Below are 22,800 nucleotides of genomic sequence, written 5' to 3' on the forward strand. Positions count from 1 at the left end.
TAAATTTAGTTGGTTTTACTTTCCTAGTTTTTGTTTCAAACATTCTTCGTCATCTCCCCTTCCATACTCTTTCTCCACCCTCGTCCATTGTACTTCTCAATTTCTTTATAAATTCTCTCTATCGAGAAAAAATTAAAATAAAAACTAAAATGAATAGTTATCAACCAATTCAATATGAATTTGAATTCGAAAACCTTAGGTCCGCGACGATGTATTTATTCATTTATACAACAATATTTTAAAAAATAATGGTGAAGTCATGAATTGTAAAGAAGAGGGCAAAATTTAGAAGGATAAAATGTCCCAAAAAAGAAGACAACTATTCAAAGTCTAAGTCCATGGTTTGCAGAAAGATTAATCACTATTTCATTTAGCTAAGTGACCTCATTTGATGAGAACCATCCAGAATATTCAAACGAGGATTGGTAGGAACCAAAATATTCGAAGGAAGATAATGGACTCTCAAGCACTGTTTTTTATAGTATATTACCATTACGTAATTAAAAGTTAAGGAGGTCACGTGAGTGGGAATGGTAGAGAGAGAGAAACCCTCTTATTCTTCCTGATATCTTCTTCGTTGGAATCAAAGCTGCAAAAAATGCAGATTTTGTATTCTCTGATTTAAAAAAAAAAAGAAAAAAAAGAAAAAAAAAAGCAGAAATAAAACTTTGATTCCGAATTATAAAATAACTGGATGAAAAAAAAAAATGGCGCACGCAGCGCAGCAACATCGTTAGCATCCTTCATTCAAGCATTTCATTTAACACTTTCCAGGGAGGTTTTGAAGGGCGGATTCCTCGCTCTTCATGAGGATTTTCGATGGGCACCCCTCTTTGCTCTGCTCTCTGCTGTAGCTTCGCCCTTGCTAAAAAGAGGAGAAGTTAGGTCTCACAATGGGACATACACTAAGTAGGTGTTGAACTCAAATAAATATGGCTTAAATGCCAAAATAGTCCTTGTGTTTACCTTATCAGTGCCATGTTTTCAATTTAACCAAATTGATCCTTGTGTTTATCTTTGTCAGCTAATTTTAGACAATTTTTAAAGCACCGTTAAGATCGACTTGTACCTTGTACATGAGAAGACAAAAATATAATTTCACTATAACCTATTAAACCCATGCGAAATCAAATGATCGATGATGACGCCTCATAAATGTTTTCTTGGTGATCTCCAAGGTTCAATTTCAAATTGGTTTTTTGGTGACCTTGATGTAGTTATATATCACGTCTTTGATTTCTTTGTGCAGACAGGATGTACATGAGATCAAATTTATGCGAATGAGAACAAATATAGTTCCACTACTACAGAAAGTGAACAAGGTGTCAACAAACTGTTAGCAAAAAATTCTCAAAAGCCTTTCAAACTCAAAGACTCGACCTCGGCACAATTACCCTTGCGATGGAGAGTGGCAGAACGCAACGCAAGAGGACTGTGATCTTTCAAATCCTTGGTTTATTTTCCAAGATAATTGTCCTAAATATTATTAGGCAAACTAAAATTTTAAACTAAATGATGTGTCACTAATAAAAAATAAGCATGTTAATATCTAATCATCAACAATCCAATCATTTAATTTACAAAATTTAGTTTAAAATTTTGATCTCCCTAACATTATCCGATTTGCAATTCAACAATAAGATGTCCTCAAGACTATCTAGCGTGAAATATTTTTGAAGTGTCGTTGTCGATCATCTGATCTCATGCGCATTAATGGGTTTACCGTTGAATTATATTTTTATCTCAATTTAACAGTCTTTTAATGGAAAATTAGCTAATGGAGGGGACCAATTTGGTCAAATTGAAAGAACGGGGACCAGATTGACCGTTAGGTTAAAACACATGAACCATTTTGATATTAAAGCCTATAAATACAATACTTTCTCATCATTTATATGAGCTAAATTTAAGATCTTCGATTAAGAATATAAAAAATATTGTCATTCTATAGTACTAATTGGTAAATCTACAACAAATTGATGTTTAAAGTTTAATTTGATACTAACAGATGTTTGTGTTACAATGAAATTGTAAATCTTATTCAGTGGCGTTGGTTTGGGAGTTCATTTGTCAAAGTCATGGTGTTGGTAGTCCATTTGTCAGAGTCATCAAAAGCTGTCAAGTTTGGATGCGATTCCATAGTTGTGGTTGTGGGAATAAGGTGAATGTAATATTATAGCCACTCTCTAAATTTGAGTAAAATCGGATCGTAATTATTGAAAAGAAGGAGGGTCAATGTTTAATGCATGTTAACTAGAGTTCCTCTCCCTCTCCCAATCCTAACCTTTCCTTCTAATCAATTAGTTAACGAGTCAACTCAACTCAACTAAACTCTCAATTATTTGATTACATAAGCAGACTGTGTGCTTGTTTCAGAGAAGCAAAAACAAAAATGTCAGGCCCTCAGTGCTGCTCCCACCCACCAACCCTGAACCCATCGAGTGGCTCCGGCCACGTCGAGAAGTTCGGCGGTCTCGACACCTATCTTGTCGGCTCCCCTGACTCCAAGCTCGCCGTTCTTCTCCTCTCTGATATTTTTGGTTCTTTCTCAACTCCCACAACTTCAAAAATCTCTGCTTTTTAATTTGGTTCAGTAATTTCTGCAATTTTTTTTTTCATTTTCTGACATGGGTTATGTTTATTTATTGCGTTTTGATTGGCCTGTGTATGGTTTTTATTTATAGGGTATAGATTTTTGGAGTGTATAATTGGTGTTATGTCACCGATACTACAGTATATTTACTAGACAAGTTTGATACTTAACTATTATGTTAATAGGTGCTATAAATATGTTTTGGTTGACTGATGATAATCTAGCCTCAGCTGTGTTCACTTAGGTCATATCAGAGCATAGTTTGTTTTGGTTGACTGAGGATATTTGTAACTGTATGTCATATGAGAGCATAGTTTGTTTGCCTTTTTGTGTGTTTCTTTCGTCTGTTTCTGTTCCTTCCCCGATCGCGGGAAATAACTGATTTTCGATCAGTTGTATAAAATTGCTTCCTGAGTCTATGACGTTGTATCAGCAAACCACTTGTTATTTTAACATGTTTATTGTTTGTGCAGGATATGATGCTCCAAAATTGAGGTATGACTTGTTGCATATCCGTTTTTCTACAGCTACTTTGTCTGTGTTGCAACGGTGTGATGGATTAGTTCTCTGAATTGCATTTCAGAGAACTGAAGAAAAAAAAAAAAACCTTCATAATTTGCCTTCTGTTTACCATATTAAAACCAAACCCACTTATTTTTTTTTGTAATAATTAGCCTTATGTTTTACCATATAAAAACCATATCCACTGTTTTGGACAGTTAATATAAAACAAGGGGTAAAACAAGACTAAGACGGTCTAGAACAAGATCGGGTTTTAAGTCTTGACTAAAAATTTTTGTTCGAATCTAACGTGTTAATCTTTTATTTATCAAAGCTCATAAACAAGTTTTGTTCTTATGATATATTAATCATTTCAATACTAAAAATTTAAGCTCTACTACTCTTATTTGATTAAAATTTTTCATTCCAATACAAAAAACAAAACCTTTAATTTTTCTCCCATTCAATAAATTGCAATTACTTTGTTTAATTATTTTTGTATGGCTTAAAGGCCCCTTCTAGTCTAGAAAGATAGATTATCCTTCTAGTTCTCAACATCATAAAAAAAAATAAAAAAAATAAAAAAATTTCGAAGCACAGTTGTGTTAGTCACTTGATCAATCACAATATCATTTGCGTGTTTTCATAATCTCATGTACCCTTCAACTAACACCACCTGCCTTCTGTTTTGAAGGAAGCTGGCAGACAAATTTGCAGATGCTGGCTTTTTTGTTGTGGTCCCTGACTTCTTTTACGGAGACCCTTTTGAACTCGGAGAGGAGGGATTTGACGCTCTCCCTGGCTGGCTAAAACATCATGAACCGGTTGGTTCTCTTATCATGTAGAGATCAAGAAATTGTTCCTTTAATTATAATTGAATTCTTTTACAAGTATCCCTTCGTGATTCTTGAATTCGCATAAAATGTTTAAGATAATGTGAAATTCTTGTTTTGAGGCTGTTTTAAGTTGAAGATGCGTGTGGCTTCAGCTTGGAAGTCGAATTACTGTTGATGTTTTCAAAGTTTATATGATTTTTTTCCACCTCAACTGTTGATTGTGGAAGTATTGTTAAATGTTTCGCTCTTCTAAACAGGACAAAGCATTCGAAGATACAAAACCATTACTTGAAGCTTTAAAAAGTAAAGGTATTTCTGCAGTTGGTGCTGTAGGACTCTGTTTCGGGGGTGAGCTCATTTTCCCCTCCTGATGGATTCTTCTCTTGATAGTTTTTTAGTTCCTTTTTCAGTTTAATAGAATGTCTCGTATTTCTAAATTTTGGTTTCGTTTCGGATTTCTTCTCAGCCGTAATTTAGTAGTTCAACCTATGGGAAAATGTTTCGGTTGACGTTGAATCATTTGTGCTGTTTTCAGCCAAGGTTGTGGTTGAACTTTCAAAGCATGACTTAATCCAAGCTGCTTCTATGTGTCATCCTGCATTTGTCACTGTGGATGATTTCAAGGGTACGATTTCCCTATTTAATTTTCAAGAAATATTTAGCTAATTAGTGTAGGTGTCAATTTAAACGAACACATACCTACGTTTTCTAATATTTACCCTAAGAAAGTGTAGATTGAAAAAATAAAAAACGGTTCGGTCTGTGTTTATTGATAAATTCCTGGGGCTAAATTGCAGCGGTTAAGGTTCCCACTCAAATACTTGGCGCTGAGATTGATCATTTGTCTCCACCTGAAGTCGTGAAACAATTTGAGGAGGCTTTAGCTGCAAAACCTGAGGTAGGAAATATCTTGATCCAAACACTTTTCAATGATTTCAATGTAGTTGTTGATTTTAATCATGGACATCCTTATAGCCCTTGAGATGACCTCGGGTTTAGTCGTTCTCATTCTGTCATGGGTTATTGGTAGAAATATGTCACGGATTATAGGTCGAACTTGCCCTTACAAAACCAAAGGTGTTCAAGGGCTTATATATTATGCTTAGATATTCTACCTTCTTAATGTGGCTCTATTTCTTCAACGTCTCGCGTTTATGTATTTGCAATGACAGTTTGGTTTATGGAATCACAGATCAAAAGCCATGTGAAGATATTTCCAAAAGTGGAACACGGGTGGACCACTAGGTACAACGATGAAGATGAAGCAGCTTGTAAGGCTGCTGAGGAGGCTCATCAAGACTTGTTGGAGTGGCTCCAAAACTATGTCAAGTGAATGGTACCGTCATTACTGTGAAACGTTCTATTGTAATAACAAGAATAATTTGAACCCTATCGTACCAACCGCATTCTATTTATTATGAATAAGAACAATGCCTGCACTTTTAAGTGCCAATATTTGTATGTAAAATTTATCGCTTGGAAGAGTACATGTTTGAGAATAATGTGATGCTTTAAGGTTTGGAATTTGCTGAGCGGTATAATTCATATTCAAACGTTTGATGATATTGATTAATGTATCATAAATAAATAAATTTTATTATTTTAAACCAATTATCAAAATAAAACCCCACGTTACGTGATTTTCCGTAATACAAAATTCTTTTCTAAATAATTGCGAAATACGAGTAATTAATTAGCACGCAACAATACAAGTTAGTCGACTGTCTCAGTGTACTGGGTTTGGTGTGCCATGGCCCTGGACTCTTGGACTAGTGCAGCTATTAGTTGTTCTCCTGAACTTTTAGCATTAAGCTTAGGTCATTCCTCCCGTCATCTCACAAATAAAGAATTGAATAAAAAAAAACTAATAAAAAAAATTAGGTCATTCCTCCCATCATCTCACAAATAAAGAATTGAATAAAAAAAAACTAATGAAAAAATTAGGTCATTACTCCCATCATCTCACAAATAAAGAATTGAATAAAAAAAAACTAATGAAAAAAATTTAAAAATTTTAAATTAAAAAAAAAAAGAATTTAATAATTTTATTTAATAATAAAGATAAGAAAAATTAAAAAAAAAAAACAAAAACAAACTTCCCATACGCGCGTGAGTGGACCGACCAGTGCACTGTGCCCAATGTTTTCTTTGGTGGAAACCACGTCGGGGGATTTGACAAAACAACCCATTGCAACTTCTTGCTTTTTTAATCATCACTCGCATTTCTCTTGTATTTTTTAAATCATTAGAACCATTTCTTTTGTTTTTTTTTAATCACTACATCTATTTCTTTTGTTTTTTTAACTCTTCACTCACTCTATTTCCTATGTTCATTTGTCTGCCTTGCACATCACTTGCCATTTTCTCCTCCCAGTTTTATTTTTATAGTGTTGTTTTCTAATAGTAATCAAGATAACGAGAGATTTTTTTTAATATATTTAAAATACTATATTAAATATATCTTTATATAAGTGGTAAGATTTTTGTGCTAATAACATAAAAAATAAAATTTCTCACTAACTACATAATAACACGTGATGTACCACTTATGTTACGCGCACAAGGAAAAATTTCTTCAAGATGACACCCAAGCTCAAGAAATTGGATGGAGAGCTACGTTTAATTATTGTAGGTATGTAAAAAATGTGAGGGAATTTTAATATGGTAATTAAAAAAAAATTTTAAATATAATTACTGAGAACATAATCTTCTCAAGGTTTTGATTTAAATGATCACTTCTAGGCTCATTGTTTTCGGCGCAATTGATGCTTTTACAGGACCAAACAGGTTCTAAGTTTCAAACCTTAAGAATCTGAACCAAGAATGAGACATTATTTATAAAACTTGACTAATAAGTAGACACTATTTATGAAACTGGGCCAATAAACATACACTATTTATGAAATTGGATCAAGAATTAGACACTATTTATGAAACATGATCAAGAACTAGGCACTATATATGAAGGTGAACTAATAACTAGGCAATATTTATGAAACAAGACCACTATTTATGAAATTGTACCAATTATTATACACTATTTATGAAACTAGACCAAGTAACTAAGCACTATTTATGAAACATGACCAAGTACTAGGCATTATATATGAAAGTGGACCAAGAACTAGACACTATTTATGAAAGTAGATCAATAAATAATGTAATATCTTTCAGTTTCATAAATAATGTTTGTTATAGAAGCGCGAGTCTGGCGCGTCAAGTATTCTTTTTCTTTTTATTTATTACAATTGTGTCTTTTTCATTAAAATTTAAAGATTTTTTTATTAAATAAAATTATAATCTGATTTTTGGTTAAAATAAACTTAACCTAAGTCCTTTTCATGAAACTCCCTTGAATAAATAACAAATATCAAATTCCGAAATTTCCTTATTTTTTATTTACCAAAGAATTATTTTCCCTCTTTAAATATAGCCTTAACTGTCCTAGCTCAATCAAACACTGACAGAGTGTGTTGGAAATTCATCAATAATAGTAAAAAATTCACTCTTAATTTCAAAAATGTCATTTTTTATAAAAGCTTTTAATTGTTTCTAAAATCTCATTTAAATAGACACAAATACTCTCAATATATCTGAATAGTTGTTGATTAAAAACTTTCTTGTACTGTAATAAAATGTTGTCACATCCCGGCCCGGGGCGGATCACTTCCTGGGCCTGCTCCACCACCGTAGCACGATATTGTTCGCTTTGGGGTTACCATTCCCTCACGGTTTTGTTTTTAGGAACTCACGAGCAACTTCCCAGTGGGTCACCCATCATGGGATTGCTCTAACCCCCTTCTCGCTTAACTTCGGAGTTTCTACGGAACCCGAAGCCAGTAAGCTCCCAAAAGGCCTCGTGCTAGGTAGGGATGAGAATATACATATAAGGATCGCTCCCCTGGGCGATGTGGGATGTCACAATCCACCCCCCTTAGGGGCCCGACGTCCTCGTCGGCACACACGCGGCCAGAGTTAGGCTCTGATACCAAATTGTCACATCCCCGCCCGGGACGGATCACTTACCGGGCCCGCTCCACCACTGTAGCACGATATTATCCGCTTTGAACTTACCTTTCCCTCACAGTTTTGTTTTTAGGAACTCAGATTGCTCTAGCCCCCTTCTCGCTTAACTTCGGAGTTCCTACGGAACCCGAAACCAGTAAGCTCCCAAAAGTCCTCGTGCTAGGTAGGGATAAGAATATACATATAAGGATCGCTCCCCTGGGCGATGTGGGATGTCACAAATGTTGCTCCCACCAATATTTTTCTCATTTTTTTATTTTCCTGGTCAAACAAAGACCAAAGGGGTACCAACATCTTACTTGGCCAGATTTCTTGTTCTTATCCAGCTAGCTAGGAATTAACATAAAACATATATATATATATATATATATATATATAATGGTCATTTGAACACTTTCGAGTCAATTTTTCTTCTTCACGTGATGGGATTTTTTTTTTTTTTTTTCCCTCCTATCATGTGTCATTTGCATAATTGGTGGTAGGATAATTCTTTACACACAAAAGCAATTTGCAGACAAATGATTTGTAAGAGAAGTGGATACTGGTATGCTGCATAACTACAAAGGCAATTTGCATAAAAACTACGGAAGCAATTATGTTCAAATACAGAAGCAATTTGGATAAAAACTACATAAGCAATGATGTTAAAGTTACACACTGGCATATGGGCACACACAAAGTGTGTGAGAAAATTTTTTATTTTTGTTTTTGAAATAGAAGGAGAGAGGAAGAGAGTGATAGAGAATGTGGGAGTGTGAATTTTTTTTTTTTTTTTTAATTAGAGATATGTTAGGATTACATGTAAGGGAGGCTTTGAAAAAAGAAAAATAGCAAAATTTGGTTGCATAAAATTATATTTCTGCCTCACATTTCTTATTCATGTTCTGTTTTAATTAAAGGGTTAAACTGGTAATTTCATAGGATGTTGGTTGATAATGGGTGTTTTATTAATTAGTAGAGATTAGACAATTTACATAAAAACTACATTGCATAAACACTTGAGAACAAATAAAAATGTACCCAAACACATACAAACCGATAGCAAAGAACCACGAAAACACATTTAAGTATTTTCTATTTCTCCCAAAATCAGCGAAACTAAAGAACCAAAAAAAGATACCGATTGAAACATGGAATGCATTAAAAAAATAAAAAGAAATCATAGATGAGGAAAAATGAAAAAAATTAACCATCTATACCATCGTTTAGGGCTACACAACCAACAACGATGCCTTCAGTATGTCTCCACTATTTCTTAGGTTTTGACGTCACAAATGTATCATATAGGGTTTTGATTTTTTTAGTTTATTTGATTTAAAAATTTTAGAGTATTTGTGTCTATTTAAGTAAAATTTTGGATATATTTGAAAAATTTTATAAGAAATTGACATTTTTAAAATTAAAGACTAATATTTGGCTATATTTGATAAATACTAGAGTGTGTTTGCGTTTGTGAATTAATAAGAGAAAAAAAGAAAGAAGTCATGGCAAGCTCTGAGTGTTGCTCAAATCCACCAGCCCTGAACCCGTCCAGCGGCTCCGGCCCGTCGAAAAGCTCGGTGGTTTCGATACCTATGTCACTGGCTCCCCTGGCTCCAAGCTTTCCGTTCTTCTCGTCCATGATGCTTTTGGTACTTTACCCACCACTGGCACTCCAAAAGTCTTTCTTTTTTTACTTGTATCCAAAGTTTCCGCTTTTTGTTCAGCTTATGATTTGAGTTTGTGAGTTTCAGTTGTCTGTGTGTGTTTTTAGCTTAATGGGTACTGGTTTTTAGCTTGTGTGAATTAATGGGTGCAAGATCTCACATCGGATAACTGATATATGTTGACTGGTTCTACTTTTAATTATATTGAGGTCGTATGTATCTTACTATCTGTGTTATGGTGTGTTAGTAATGGGCTACTGGCTCGTCTATCTAAAATCTTTGTCACTTGTATATGTTTGATTAATTGATGGAGGAATCAGTTTTGACATTTTCCTTTTCCTTTTGGCTTTGTGCATATGTTTGATTAATTGATCAACTATTTACTTGTTCCCCAATTTCTTTTCTTTCTTTCTTCTGTTTTTGCATGATTGTTGTTCTTTCTTTCCCAGTTTTCTTCCAATTGGGAATTCGAATTGCGTAATCGATATTCGATCCTTCAAACCATGTCTCTGCTATACAGTTGATAGCATTGCTGTTCTATCAGAAAACCACCTGTTAATGTTACATTTTGTTTGGCCATGCAGGGTATGAAGCTCCAATGGCAAGGTATGACTCATTCCCACATCTGTTTTCTACAGCTAATTCATTTGTTTTGAATAGATTGGCAGATAAGTTCTTCGAGTCGCTTTTTCTTGGATGACTTGGAGAACACTATTGAAATTAAATACACAAAGTTACATTAATCCTCAAGGGGAAAAAAAAGGCTATAATAGGTCTAATGTAACTGCATTTTGTATCAGATTTTACATCAAATACCTGTTCTGATGCCCTTTTCGTGACGCTTTCAAAATCCCCACCTGTATTTTTAGTATCAACTCCGTACAATTATAAATGATAGTTGGTCCTTCTAGTTTCCAACACCATAAGTTCTTGTTTTGAAGAACGGTTGTGGTTTTCACTTGTATAACTATTAATTTCGTAAGATTGTCATATATGTTTAACTACTCTTCTCTTCTCATTTCCATTTTTTAGCGTCAGCTCTGTACAATTGTAAATGATAGTTGGTCGGCCCTTCTAGTTTCCAACACCAGAAGTTGTTGTTTTGAAGAACGGTTGTGGTTTTCACCTATATCACTATTAATTTTGCAAGATTGTCACATTGTCATATACGTTTAACTAATACGACATGCCCTTCTCTTCAAAAGGAAGTTTGTAGACAAAATTGCAGCTGCTGGGTTCATTGTGTTAAACATGTGGCCGACTTTCAGCGGGCCTTTATGTTTCCCAGCAGCCCAATTGAATGGGCCCTTATTTAGCCCATGTGAGAGCCACGTGAGGTGGCCTTGGGTTTTAATTGGCAGCATCTGCTACCTTTTGTTTGAGCAGAATTGCAGCAGCAGAGCAGCAGAAAAAGAACGAAAAAAGAGTGTCGCAGCCCCCTTTTTGGAGAGAAGAAGAAAGTGTGCTCATCTCATTTGGTTAGCACTCACTCAATTAAAGTTATATTTGTTGTAATAGTTTTGAGCTTTGTATAAAGAATAAATTATTCACTATATTTTTTTTCTCTATTTGTTTCTTTTGTGAGTAAGAGTTTTTGGGTGTATTGGGGTTTGGGTTGTGAGATTGCCAACATTTTGTAAACTCCCATTTGGTTGATAGTGGAGTATTGGATGAGGTCCTACTGCTTCGATGATGTACTTTAGTTACACTGACTGTTAAGAAACCTCATTAAAATCTTAGTGTCTTTTTTATTTTGTTCTTACATTTCATTTGATATATTATCTGTGGGTTAGCTTGAGTTGGTTCTAATTGGTTTGGTGCTATCCTAGCACAACACATTGTTGTGCTCCCAGACTTCTTCAACGGAGACCCTTTTAATGGGGACCATGCCTCTATTCTCGTTTGGAGGAAAGCTCATGCACCGGTTGGTTATTTTGTTTTGATGCATATCTCTAAATATTTTGGTTGTTTGTAATATAAGTCCTTTCACAAGTATATGTATGTATGTGATTTGTGAATTTACTTAGAACTTGGGAAACATTTTCACTTCAGCTTGGCATGTAGGAAGTGTAGAGGGATGGAAATACTTAACAAGTTTATGGGAAATCTGAGTTGCTACAGCAGAGCTCTTGTATTACTTCTTATTGTAACTCTCTTGATACAAAATGATATGCCAAAGGCTATATAAAGAGAATACAAAGTACTAGAGAGTTCTTCCTAGATAACTTAACAGACATAGGCTAGGAACTCTAATACAATCACTCTAGAATAATTGTTCTTGGGAATGTCTAGAGTCTTAGCATTTAGGATAGTGCATTAATTCCAACACTCCCCCTTAATGCACTTTCTTCACAACTCCAATGAGCTCTCTGAGGTAGCAAAACTTTTCTTTCGGAAGTGCCTTGGTGAGTAAGTCCGCTAGCTGCTCATCCGTTCGGCAATATTTAAACTGAATTTCTTTCTTCTCAACAGCTTTTCTGACAAAATGATATTTGACTGCCATGTGCTTGTACGATCATGATTGACTGGATTTTTTCCAATTGCAATGGCTGATTTGTTGTCATAGTACAATACAGTGCCTCCTTCTCGCTTTTCTTTGATATCTTCAAGAATTCTTTGAAGCCATACGGCTTAAGATGCTGCTTTTGCTGCTGCCACATACTCTGCTTCGGCAGATGATTGTGCCACCACACTTTGTTTCTTCGTACGCCAAGAACATATCCTTGAGCCAAGATAGAAAACGTAGGCCGATGTACTTTTCATATCATCAAGACATCCAACCCAATCACTATCGGTGTACCCGATGAGCCTTGAACTTCGTGCTTCATCCTTGTATATAATTGCATAGTCAACCGTGCCCTGCACATACCTTAACACTCTTTTTCCGGCACCAAAGTGAAGTTGACTTGGTTCCTCCATGTATCTTGAAAACATACTTGAAGCAAACATGATATCCGGCCTAGTGGCAGTGAGATATAAAAGACTACCGATCAAACTTTGATACTTTGTGGCATCAGCATTCTTTGCACCATTACATTTCTTCATCTTTTCATTCGACATCAAAGGAGTAGCTACTGTTTTGCAATTAGACAAATTGAACTTCTTGAGCAGATTTTCTGCATATTTCTTTTGAGAAATAAATATCCCATTTTTGGTTTGAGAAACTTCAATTCCCAAGAAATAATGAAGCAAACCCAGATCACTCATCTCATAGGTGCTCATCATATCTTTCTTGAACTGCTGTAACAAACTTGGATCATTTCCAGTGAAGACTAAGTCATCCATATATAAGGAAACAATGAGAATGGAAGCTCCTCTCTTCAAAACATAGTGTAGGCTCACTTTGGCTATTTTCAAAACCACGCTTGGTAAAATACTTATCAATTTCAGCATACCACGTTTGAGGTGCTTGCTATAACCCGTAAAGGGCCTTTTTTAGCTTGTAAACTTTGTCTTCTCCCCCTTCAATTCCCAAGAAATAATGAAGCAAACCCAGATCACTCATCTCATAGGTGCTCATCGTATCTTTCTTGAACTGCTGTAATAAACTTTGACTATTTCCAGTGAAGACTAAGTCATCCATATATAAGGAAACAATGAGAATGGAAGCTCCTCTCTTCAAAACATAGAGTGTAGGCTCACTTTGGCTCTTTTCGGCTTGGCAAAATACTTATCAATTTCAGCATACCATGTTCGAGGTGCTTGCTTTAACCCGTAAAGGACATTTTTTAGCTTGTAAACTTTGTCTTCTCCCCCTTCAAGCACGAAACCTAGGGGTTGTTTAACGTAAACTTCTTTTTTCAACACTCCATTAAAAAATGCAGAATTCACATTAAGTTGATAAATCAACCAATTATTTTGAGCAGCAAGAGCAATCAAAGTTCTAATAGTTTCCAACCGTGCAACTGGAGCAAAGGTTTCAGAAAAATCAATACCTGGCTTTTAAGTAAAGCCTCTTGCCACGATCCTAGCTTTGTGCTTTTGAATGCTCCCATCTTGATTGAATTTCTTCTTGAAAATCCACTTCACGTCTATGACATCTCCATCTTGTGGATAATCAACCAGCTCCCATGTTTGATTTTTCACGATCATTCTCATCTCCTCCTTCATGGCTTTCACCCATATTTCATGGTTTTGTGCGTCTTCAAAGCTTTCCGGCTCTACACCAACGAAATTGCAAATCTCGTACACTTCTTGCAAACTCCGAGTTCTTAATGGAGGACTTTCTGATGAACAGTAGTTTGGAGAAACAGGTTCTGCATTCGAACTGCTTCTAGCATCATTTGAACTTCTTCTAGCATCATTTGAACTTCTTTTTTCATCAAGCTTAGTTCTCTTTTCAGCAGGAATATGAGCATAACAAATGCAGCCAAAAATTTTGAAATGACTCACTGAAGGTTTGAATCCGCTCCAAGCTTCAAATGGAGTTTTGTTCTTTACGACTTTGGTTAGACATCTATTAAGAATGTATACTGCGGTATACACAGCTTCTGCCCAAAAACTTTTTGGTAGCCCTTTCTCATTCATCCTGGATCTAGCCATCTCCACGATTGTTTGGTTCTTTCTTTTGGCAATCCCATTTTGCTGGGGACTATACCATGCTGTCAATTGCTTCCAAATGGCTTCATCTTTGCAGTAGTCTTCAAATTCATGAGAGGTATATTCGCATCCTCTGTCACGTCGAACGATTTTGATGCTGCAACAACTTAGCTTTTCTACTAAAGCTTTGAATTGTTTGAAGATAGTGAAAGTTTCTGATCTCTCCTTCAAAAAGTAAACCCATGTCATCCTCAAAAAATCATCAATGAACATAAGAAAGTACCTGTGCTGGCTTAAGGAAGAAGTTGGCATTTTGCCACAAATATCGGTATGCACAAGTTCCAGCGGTGCCTTTGTTCTCCACGTGTTGTGACTTGGGAGTGAATTACGGTGCTGCTTGCACAACATCAACCTTCAAAAAAACTTCATTTCCACAACGCATTGAAAGGGGACAAGTTTGATTTGTCTCCATCAGAACTGATGCAATGAGCTGCTCATTATCCTTCTTGTCATAAATAGTGCAATCCACATCTTTGAAAACAGCTTTGTAGCCATTTCGCATAAGTTGCCCAACACTTAATAAATTTTGAGCTATATTTGGAACAAGCAAAACATCACGGATATATTTGACTCCCCTTTTTGTTTGGACAGGAACAATGCCTTTCCCCAATGCTTGGTGATAATAATCATCAAAACGCCCATTTTCTGATATATTAGAATAATTTGAACCTTATTGTATCGTATCAACTGCAACCTATTTACTATGGACCAGAATAATGCCTATATTTTTATGTGCAAATATTTGTATGTAAAATTTGTCGCTTGGAAGACTAGAGGTTTGAGAATAATATGGTGCTTTAAAGTTTGGAATTTGGTGAGTGGTATAATTCATGCTCATACCTTTAATTATGTTGATTAGGGCATCATAAAATAAATAAATTTTGCTATTTTAAGCTAATTATCAGAACAAAACCACACATTAAGCGATTTTCTGTAATACGACAGATTTTCTGAATAGTTGAGAAATGTAACTGCTCAATATGCACAAGTCAGTCAACTGTCCTGTTGTACTGCTTTGAATAAATTAACAAATATTAAATTCCGATGAATCTGTTGACCATGTCCAAATTCCCAAATTTTTTACTTACCAGAGAATTATTTCCCCTCTGTAAAGCTGTGCTAGCTCAATCAAACACTGACAAAGCGTGTTTGTGTTTGTGAATTCAGAGAAGAAAAAAGAAGAAGAGAGAAATCATGGCAAGCTCTGAGTGCTGCTCAAACCCACCAGCCGTGAACCCGTCCAGCGGTTCCGGCCATGTCATAAAGCTGGGCGGGTTCGATTCCTAGGTCACTGGCTCCCTGACTCCAAGCTTTCAGTTCTTATCGTCCATGACGCTTTTGGTACTCTACCCACCACTCCAAGTCTTTCTTTTTTACTTGTTTCAAAAGTTTGCGTTTTTTGTTCTGTTTATGATTTGAGTTTGTGAGTTTGAGTTGTCTGTGTGTGTTTTTAGCTTAATGGGTACTGGTTTTTAGCTTGTGTGAATTAATGGGTGCAAGAATCGCATGTCGGATAATTGATAAAATTAATCTAACCTACATATGTTGAGGGGTTTTACTTCTAATTATATCGAGGTTGTATGTATCTTACTATCGGTTTTACGGTGTGTCAGCAACGGGCTGCTGACTCCTCTTTCTAAAATCTTTAACACTTTGGGGGTGTATTCAATTGGGAATTGGAGAGATTTCAATGGATTTATAAATCCATAGATTTTTATAGGTTGATTTGTAGAGATTCCATGTCAAATTTTGATTCAATTCCCTCGAAATCTTATGGAAAGAGATGAGATTTGTGGATGCTTAAAATACATTACAAAATCTCTCTAATTCCTCAACTTTTTGAAATTCTTTAAAATCAAATTATAATTGAATATACCTAGAATGTTATAAATTTCTTTAAAATCGTAATTGAATACATTCAGATTTATAAGGATTTTAATAAACTATCTCAAGAAAGATTTTTAGCCCCAACTTTAACGAGCATTTTCGGGGACTAGCCTGCTTCCAGAGGGAAATTCCTCGCACATAATTAAGGGATGCAGTTCTTACTAATATATAAATTTGGTTAATTTAGAGTTCTAAACTGAGTACACTAGGAGAACAGTAGTTTCCTCTTTTCTCCTTTTTATGAACACGGAATGATCAGCATTGCTTCTCTTGAAACCCATCGATCTTCGTCATAACCAAACTTCATATCTCGAACCAAGCCCGAGGAGACTACTTGAGACCATATATCGCCTTTTTTCACCTGAAAACTTTCCCTTCCTCCCCTTGAGCTCGAAAACCTGGTGGAGGTCTCCATGATTCGGGTCGAAAACGCGGGCTTCTGCTGGGGCTGTGCCCATTCTCCCTCCTCTTCCGCTTTACAACCGGAATAAGGAACCTTGGAATTCACCCTACATGTCGATGAAAAAATGGGATTTGAGAGGCAAAATCATGATTGAATACACATTGAATTTCAGATAATCACTTAAAATTTTGATTGAATACCCCTAGACCCCATTACATATGTTTGATTAATTGATGGAGGAATCAGTTTTGACATTTTAATTTTCCTTTTGGCTTTGTGGGTGCTGTGCATAAGTTTGATTAATTGATCAACTATTTACTTGTTCCCCAATTTCGGTTCTTTCTTTCTTCTGTTTTTGCATGATTGTTGTTCTTTCTTTCCTAGTTTGCTTCCAATTGGAATTCGAATAGGCGTAATTGATATTCAATCCTTCAAACCATGTCTCTACTACACAGTTGCTTGCTGGTTTTCTATCAGCAAACTACTTGTTCATGTTACATTTTGTCACGCCCTGATCCCAACGTATGTTCAGGATCGACACGTGACGTCACCAAGTACTTGTATATCTAACATACTCAGTCTCCGAGATATGGACAAAGTACAACTCATGATTCGGATTAGCTGCATCTAACCTTCTCGTTAGACTACTTATGTACCCTAAATAGGGATCAAGCCATTCGGAATTCATCATTTGTTAAACTCTAAACTTTTCATAAAATACTTCCTAGTGAAAAATATAGGGTACCACACTACACATCAACCATAATCCAAACAAGAGTTGTCATCATACCATTCACACACACATGTGCTTTCCAACACCGTTCTACAATCACATCAATCAATAACATATGCAATACACCAAAATGTAGGGCTAGAGCGACACAGTTCGCTCAAAGCCTACATCTCTGAAGAATGTGACCACTCAACGAAATCCAACAATATTGGGTTCCGGACCACTTAACGGAACCAAAATACCAAACGAGATTCTGGACCACTCAACAGAATCCAAACCAAGATACGATTTTGGACCACTCAACGGAATCGCAAAGTAGAAGGGATTCCAAACCTCTCAACGAAATCCGAGTGGATATGATTCCAGACCACTCAACAGAATCGCAGAGTACAATGGATATCAGACCACTCAACGAAATCCAAGGCATGATACATTTCCGAACCAGTCTACAGAATCGCAGAGCTCGAGGGATTCCGGACCACTCAAAGGAATTTAGACAGAGCAAGGAACCGGACCACTCAACGGAATTTAGACAGAGCAAGGAACTGGACCACTCAACGGAACCTAATTTCAGACCACTCAACGAAACCGAGCAGAAGTCCAAGAACTTAACAACGACTCGAAGAAACAAAACATGAATCAAGTGCTCAATTTACAAAGGCTGAATGAAATGAAACAAAGCACAAGTACTAAATTTAGAACGGGTCAACAAAGCGAGAAATGAAACAATATCGAAACAAACAAATCCCCATGACAATGGGTTAACAGTCCACTACTAGCCCTCGCATTTCATAAACAATCCAACATGTATTTTAAATCACATGTTAAACCCCACCCCCAAATAATTGTACTTTCATAATTTTTCCCCTAGAGTTTTATGAAATTTGCATTTTGGTCCCCTATCCACCCAATTAGAATCCCCTTTTCAGATTTTCTAAACTTCTCCTCCTCTCACTACCTGCCACGTGGCAGACCCTCAACTCTCTACTCGGACTGGTCATCCACAGTACCCACCATGTTTGAGTTTTAGTATATAAGAAATAATCTTACAAAAGGATAAAAATTAGTATTAAAATATGGGTGATGTTGCAGTGATATTTAGAATAGTAATGTGATTGTGTAAATCCTAGTAAATTTAGGAATATCTTTTATATTCTTATTAGGAGTTGATTACTCATTAAGAGTTGTAATCCTAAAATGATAAGGTTTTTTCATATCCTACTACTATAAATAAAAACACAATGATTTGATACAAACACCTCACAATTAAATCACGCTCTCTTCTCTCTAGCTACCGCCGGCCCCTCTCTCTCTAATCCCTTAGATTAGTTCAATCAAATATGCCTACAACAGGTGAGAATATAAGATTAGGGTTCCTTTCCCTCCCTAAATCCTAACCTTTCTTTGTAATCAACTAGTCAACGAGTCAACTCAACTCTTTGTCTCAGAGGCAGATTGTGTGCCCTCATGTTTGGGTGCCCTTCCCATCCCTTCACGGTTAAGCCACGAAGGGATAAGAAGGAGACCCAAATAGAGGGCAGACAATCTGCCTCCCGTTGTCTCACACCATCTGTTCCTAACCACCTTATGAACCATTTGGCCGGATTAGATTAGCAGACTCTGTGTTTGTTTCAGAGAAAAACAAAAAAAAAAACAAAAATGTCAGGCCCTCAGTGCTGCTCCCACCCACCAACCCTGAACCCATCGAGTGGCTCCGGTCACGTTGAGAAGTTAAGCGGTCTCGACACCTATCTGGTCGGCTCCCCTGACTCCAAGGTCGCCGTTCTTCTCGTCTCTGATATTTTTGGTACTTTCCCAACTCCCACCACTTCAAAAATCTCTGCTTTTTAATTTGGTTCAGTATTTTCTGCAATTTTTTTTTCTTTCCATTTTATGGCATGGGTTTAGTTTCTTTATTGTGTTTTGATTGGTCTGTATGTGATTCTTGTTTAAAGGGTATAGATTTTTAGGGTGTTTATGTTAATTCGTGCTATGTCACTAATACTACAGTCTAGCAATATTAGAGTTTGATACTTAATTATTATGGCAGGCCTATTGTATAGTTTAGCCGAAATACCCCGCTCAGTGGAAAATATCATAGTTTGGAAGAAAATGTTAATAGGTGCTATAAATATGTTTTGGTTGACTGATGATAATCTAGCCTCAGTCATAATAAGGAGGATCTTTGTAACCGTATGTCATATCATAGCATAGTTTGTTTGCCCTTTATTGTGTTTCTTTCTCCTGTTTCTGTTCCTTCCCCGTTCGGGTGAAATAACTGATTTTCGATCAGTACTGTAAAATTGCTTCGTATGAGTCTATGACGTTGTATCAGCACATCACTGTTAATTTAACATGTTTATTGTTCTGTGCAGGATATGATGCTCCAAACTTGAGGTATGACTGTTGCATATCTGTTTTGCTACAGCTCCTTTATTTATGTTGCACGGTGTGATGGATTAGTTCTCTGAATTGCAATTTTCGTGAATTTGAACCTGCTTGATGTCTTGGTGGACACTTTGAAATAATTACTTGTCGTTAAGGGAAAGAATCAGAAAGATTGTAATAGGTTACCTGCAACTAAATTTTCAAGTAGTTACAACCATTAGTTTAAGATCATATATATCGGACGTAGCAACTGTCGAGCTCCCTACTTTTGAAAATGGTATTTCCTTATGCTTAGAAGATCACCTCCTGTATTTTGATCCGAGTCTATGCGATCTAGAAAGATAGACTGGGATAGTTTATCCTTCTAGTTTCCAACATCATTAAAAAAAAAATCGAAGCACAGTTGTGTTATTCACTTGATCAATCACTATATCATTTGCGTGTTCTCATAATCTTATGTACCCTTCAACTAATGCCACCTACTGTTTTGAAGGAAGCTGGCAGACAAACTTGCAGCTGGTGGCTTTTTTGTTGTGGTCCCTGACTTCTTTTACGGAGACCCTTTTGTACTCGGAGAGGAGGGATTTGCCGCTTTCCCTGGCTGGATAAAACATCATGGAACGGTTGGTTCTCTTATCATGCAGAGATCAAGAAATTGTTTACTGATTTATAATTGAAATACTTTTACAAGTATCCCTTTTTGATTCTTAAATTCACATAAAATGTTATGAGGCTTTTGTGTAATTCTCGTTTTGGGGCAGTTTTAAGTTGAAGATGCGTGTAGCTTCAGCTTGGAGGTCCAATTATTGATGTTGTTCTTAAAGTTTATACGATCGTTTCCACCTCTGACACGAAAAAATACCTGATTTTGTGGTGTTTTATATCCGAACTGTTGATTGTGCAAGTATTGTTAAAATGTTTCGCTTCTAAACAGGACAAAGCATTAGAAGATGCAAAACAAGTACTTGAAGCTGTAAAAAGTAAAGGTATTTCTGCAGTCGGTGCTGTAGGATTCTGTTATGGGGGTGAGCTCATTTTCCCCTTCTGGTGGATTCTTCTCTTTATTCTATAATTTATTAGTTGCTTTTTCAGTTTAATCGAATGTCTTGTATTTCCACAATTTTTGTTTCTTTTCGTATTGCTTGTCATCCTTAATTTATTAGTTCAACCGATGGGATGCTTCCGTTGACATTAAATCATTTGTGCTGTTTTCAGCCAAGGTTGTCGTTGAACTTTCAAAGCATGACTTTATCCAAGCTGCTGCTATGTGTCATCCTTCATTTGTCACTCTGGATGATATCAAGGGTACGATTTCACTGTTTAATTTCAAGAAATATTTAAACGAACACATACCTAAGTTTTCTATCATTTACGCTAAGAAAGTGTAAATAGAAAAATAAAATCCGTTCGGCCTGAGTTTATTGATTTATTCCCGGAACTAAATTGCAGCGGTTAAGGTTCCCACTCAAATACTTGGTGCTGAGATTGATAATATGTCTCCACCTGAAGTCGTGAAACAATTTGAGGAGGCTTTAGCTGCAAAACCTGAGGTAGGAAATATCTTGATCCAAACACTTTTCAATGATTTCAATGTAGTTGTTGATTTTAATCATGGACATCCTTATAGCCCTTGAGATGACTTCGGGTTTAGTCGTTCTCATTCTGTCATGGGTTATTGGTAGAAATATGTCACGGATTATAGGTCGAACTTGCCCTTACAAAACCAAAGGTGTTCAAGGGCTCATATATTATGCGTAGATATTCTACCTTCTTAATGTGGCTCTATTTCTTCAACGTTTCGCGTTTATGTATTTGGAATGACAGTTTGGTTTATGGAATCACAGATCAAAAGCCGTGTGAAGATATTTCCAAAAGTGGAACACGGGTGGACCACTAGGTACAACGATGAAGATGAAGCAGCTTGTAAGGCTGCCGAGGAGGCTCATCAAGACTTATTGGAGTGGTTCTTGAACCATGTCAAGTGAATGGTATCGTCATTACTGTGAAGCGTTCTATTTTCTGTGAATGACAAGAATAATTTGAACCTTATCGTACCAACTGCATTCTATTTACTATGAATCAGAACAATGTCTGCAATTTTATATGCCAATATTTGTGTGTAAATTTGTCGCTTGGAAGAGTAGAGGTTTGAGAACAATGTGGTTCTTTAAAGGTTTGGAATTTGCTGAGTGGTATAATTCATGTTCACACGTTTGATGATGTTGATTAGTGCATCATAAAGTAATTTTTTTTTGTTATTTTAAACTAATTATCGGAACAAAACCACACGTTAAACGGTTTTCTATAATACGAGAGATATTTTCTAGATAGTTGCGAAATGCGAGTAACTCTCAAGATGAACAATACTCAGTCTGTCTTGGAGTGCCACGGCCTTGGAGTCTTGGACCGCGGCTATTACGTATTCGCCCGAACTTTTGGCGTTAGGCTTTAGGTCATTCCTTCCGTCATCAAAAAAATAAAGACAATAGTCAGTCGAGTGTCTTGGTGGAGTGCCACGGCCTTGGAGTCTTGGACTGCGGCTATTACGTATTCGCCCGAACTTTTGGCGTTAGGCTTTAGGTCATTCCTTCCGTCATCTAAAAAATAAAGACAATAGTCAGTCGAGTGTCTTGGTGGAGAGCCATGGCCTTGGAATCTAAAAAAATAAAGAATTGAATAAATGATTAAGTACCTAATGTCAAATTCCGATAAATCTACTCACCATGTCCAAATTTCCAAACTTTTTATTTACCAGTAAATAATTCCCCCCCTATAAATATAGCATCAGCTGTGCTAGCTCAATCAAAGAGTGACAGAGTGTGTTTGTGTTTGTGAATTCAGAGAAGAAAAAAAAGCAAAGAAATAATGGCAAGCTCTGAGTGCTGCTCAAACCCACCAGCCCTGAACCCGTCCAGCGGCTCCGGCCACGTCGAAAAGCTAGGCGGTTTCGATTCCTATGTCACCGGCTCCCCTGACTCCAGGCTTTCAGTTCTTCTCGTCCATGACGCTTTTGGTATTTTACCCACCACTCCAAAAGTCTTTTTTTTTTACTTGTTTCTAAAGTTTGCGTTTTTTGTTCAGGTTATGATTTGAGTTTGTGAGCTTGAGTTGTCTGTGTGTGTTTTTAGCTTGTGTAAATTAATGGGTGCAAGAATCTCAAGTCGGAAAATTGACAAAATTAATGTAAC

The 22,800-nt window shown here is 36.3% G+C and overlaps 3 protein-coding genes across 3 annotated transcripts; 2 read left to right on the forward strand and 1 right to left on the reverse strand.

Annotated features, from left to right (window-relative positions):
• Positions 1–2,320: 2,320 nt before the first annotated feature.
• LOC137737011 (endo-1,3;1,4-beta-D-glucanase-like) lies at positions 2,321–5,471 on the forward strand. Its single transcript, XM_068476353.1, has 7 exons — positions 2,321–2,540; positions 3,067–3,088; positions 3,789–3,918; positions 4,188–4,278; positions 4,466–4,555; positions 4,728–4,828; positions 5,123–5,471. The coding sequence occupies exons 1-7, from the start codon at positions 2,393–2,395 to the stop codon at positions 5,261–5,263; spliced, it is 723 nt and encodes a 240-aa protein (XP_068332454.1). The 5' UTR covers positions 2,321–2,392; the 3' UTR covers positions 5,264–5,471.
• A 6,762-nt stretch (positions 5,472–12,233) lies between these two features.
• LOC137736162 (uncharacterized mitochondrial protein AtMg00810-like) lies at positions 12,234–12,887 on the reverse strand. Its single transcript, XM_068475486.1, has one exon. The coding sequence runs from the start codon at positions 12,885–12,887 to the stop codon at positions 12,234–12,236; it is 654 nt and encodes a 217-aa protein (XP_068331587.1).
• A 5,866-nt stretch (positions 12,888–18,753) lies between these two features.
• Positions 18,754–21,832, forward strand: LOC137736708 (endo-1,3;1,4-beta-D-glucanase-like). The gene is made up of 7 exons (XM_068475945.1): positions 18,754–19,031; positions 19,600–19,621; positions 20,106–20,235; positions 20,547–20,637; positions 20,828–20,917; positions 21,062–21,162; positions 21,457–21,832. Exons 1-7 carry the CDS (start codon positions 18,884–18,886, stop codon positions 21,595–21,597), a joined length of 723 nt encoding a protein of 240 aa, XP_068332046.1. The 5' UTR covers positions 18,754–18,883; the 3' UTR covers positions 21,598–21,832.
• Positions 21,833–22,800: the final 968 nt, after the last annotated feature.

The sequence above is a fragment of the Pyrus communis genome, chromosome 6, assembly GCF_963583255.1.
Source record: "Pyrus communis chromosome 6, drPyrComm1.1, whole genome shotgun sequence".
Taxonomy (NCBI): domain Eukaryota; kingdom Viridiplantae; phylum Streptophyta; class Magnoliopsida; order Rosales; family Rosaceae; genus Pyrus; species Pyrus communis.

Excerpts from the sequence above, each read along its gene's own strand:
- LOC137736162 (XM_068475486.1), bottom strand. The coding sequence starts at position 12,887 with ATGGATGACTTAGTCTTCACTGGAAATGATCCAAGTTTGTTACAGCAG.
- LOC137736708 (XM_068475945.1), top strand. The coding sequence starts at position 18,884 with ATGTCAGGCCCTCAGTGCTGCTCCCACCCACCAACCCTGAACCCATCG. Across the intron at positions 20,236-20,546 it reads GGATAAAACATCATGGAACG|GACAAAGCATTAGAAGATGC; the intron begins GTTGGTTCTCTT and ends GCTTCTAAACAG. Across the intron at positions 21,163-21,456 it reads CTTTAGCTGCAAAACCTGAG|ATCAAAAGCCGTGTGAAGAT; the intron begins GTAGGAAATATC and ends ATGGAATCACAG.
- LOC137737011 (XM_068476353.1), top strand. The coding sequence starts at position 2,393 with ATGTCAGGCCCTCAGTGCTGCTCCCACCCACCAACCCTGAACCCATCG. Across the intron at positions 3,919-4,187 it reads GGCTAAAACATCATGAACCG|GACAAAGCATTCGAAGATAC; the intron begins GTTGGTTCTCTT and ends TCTTCTAAACAG. Across the intron at positions 4,829-5,122 it reads CTTTAGCTGCAAAACCTGAG|ATCAAAAGCCATGTGAAGAT; the intron begins GTAGGAAATATC and ends ATGGAATCACAG.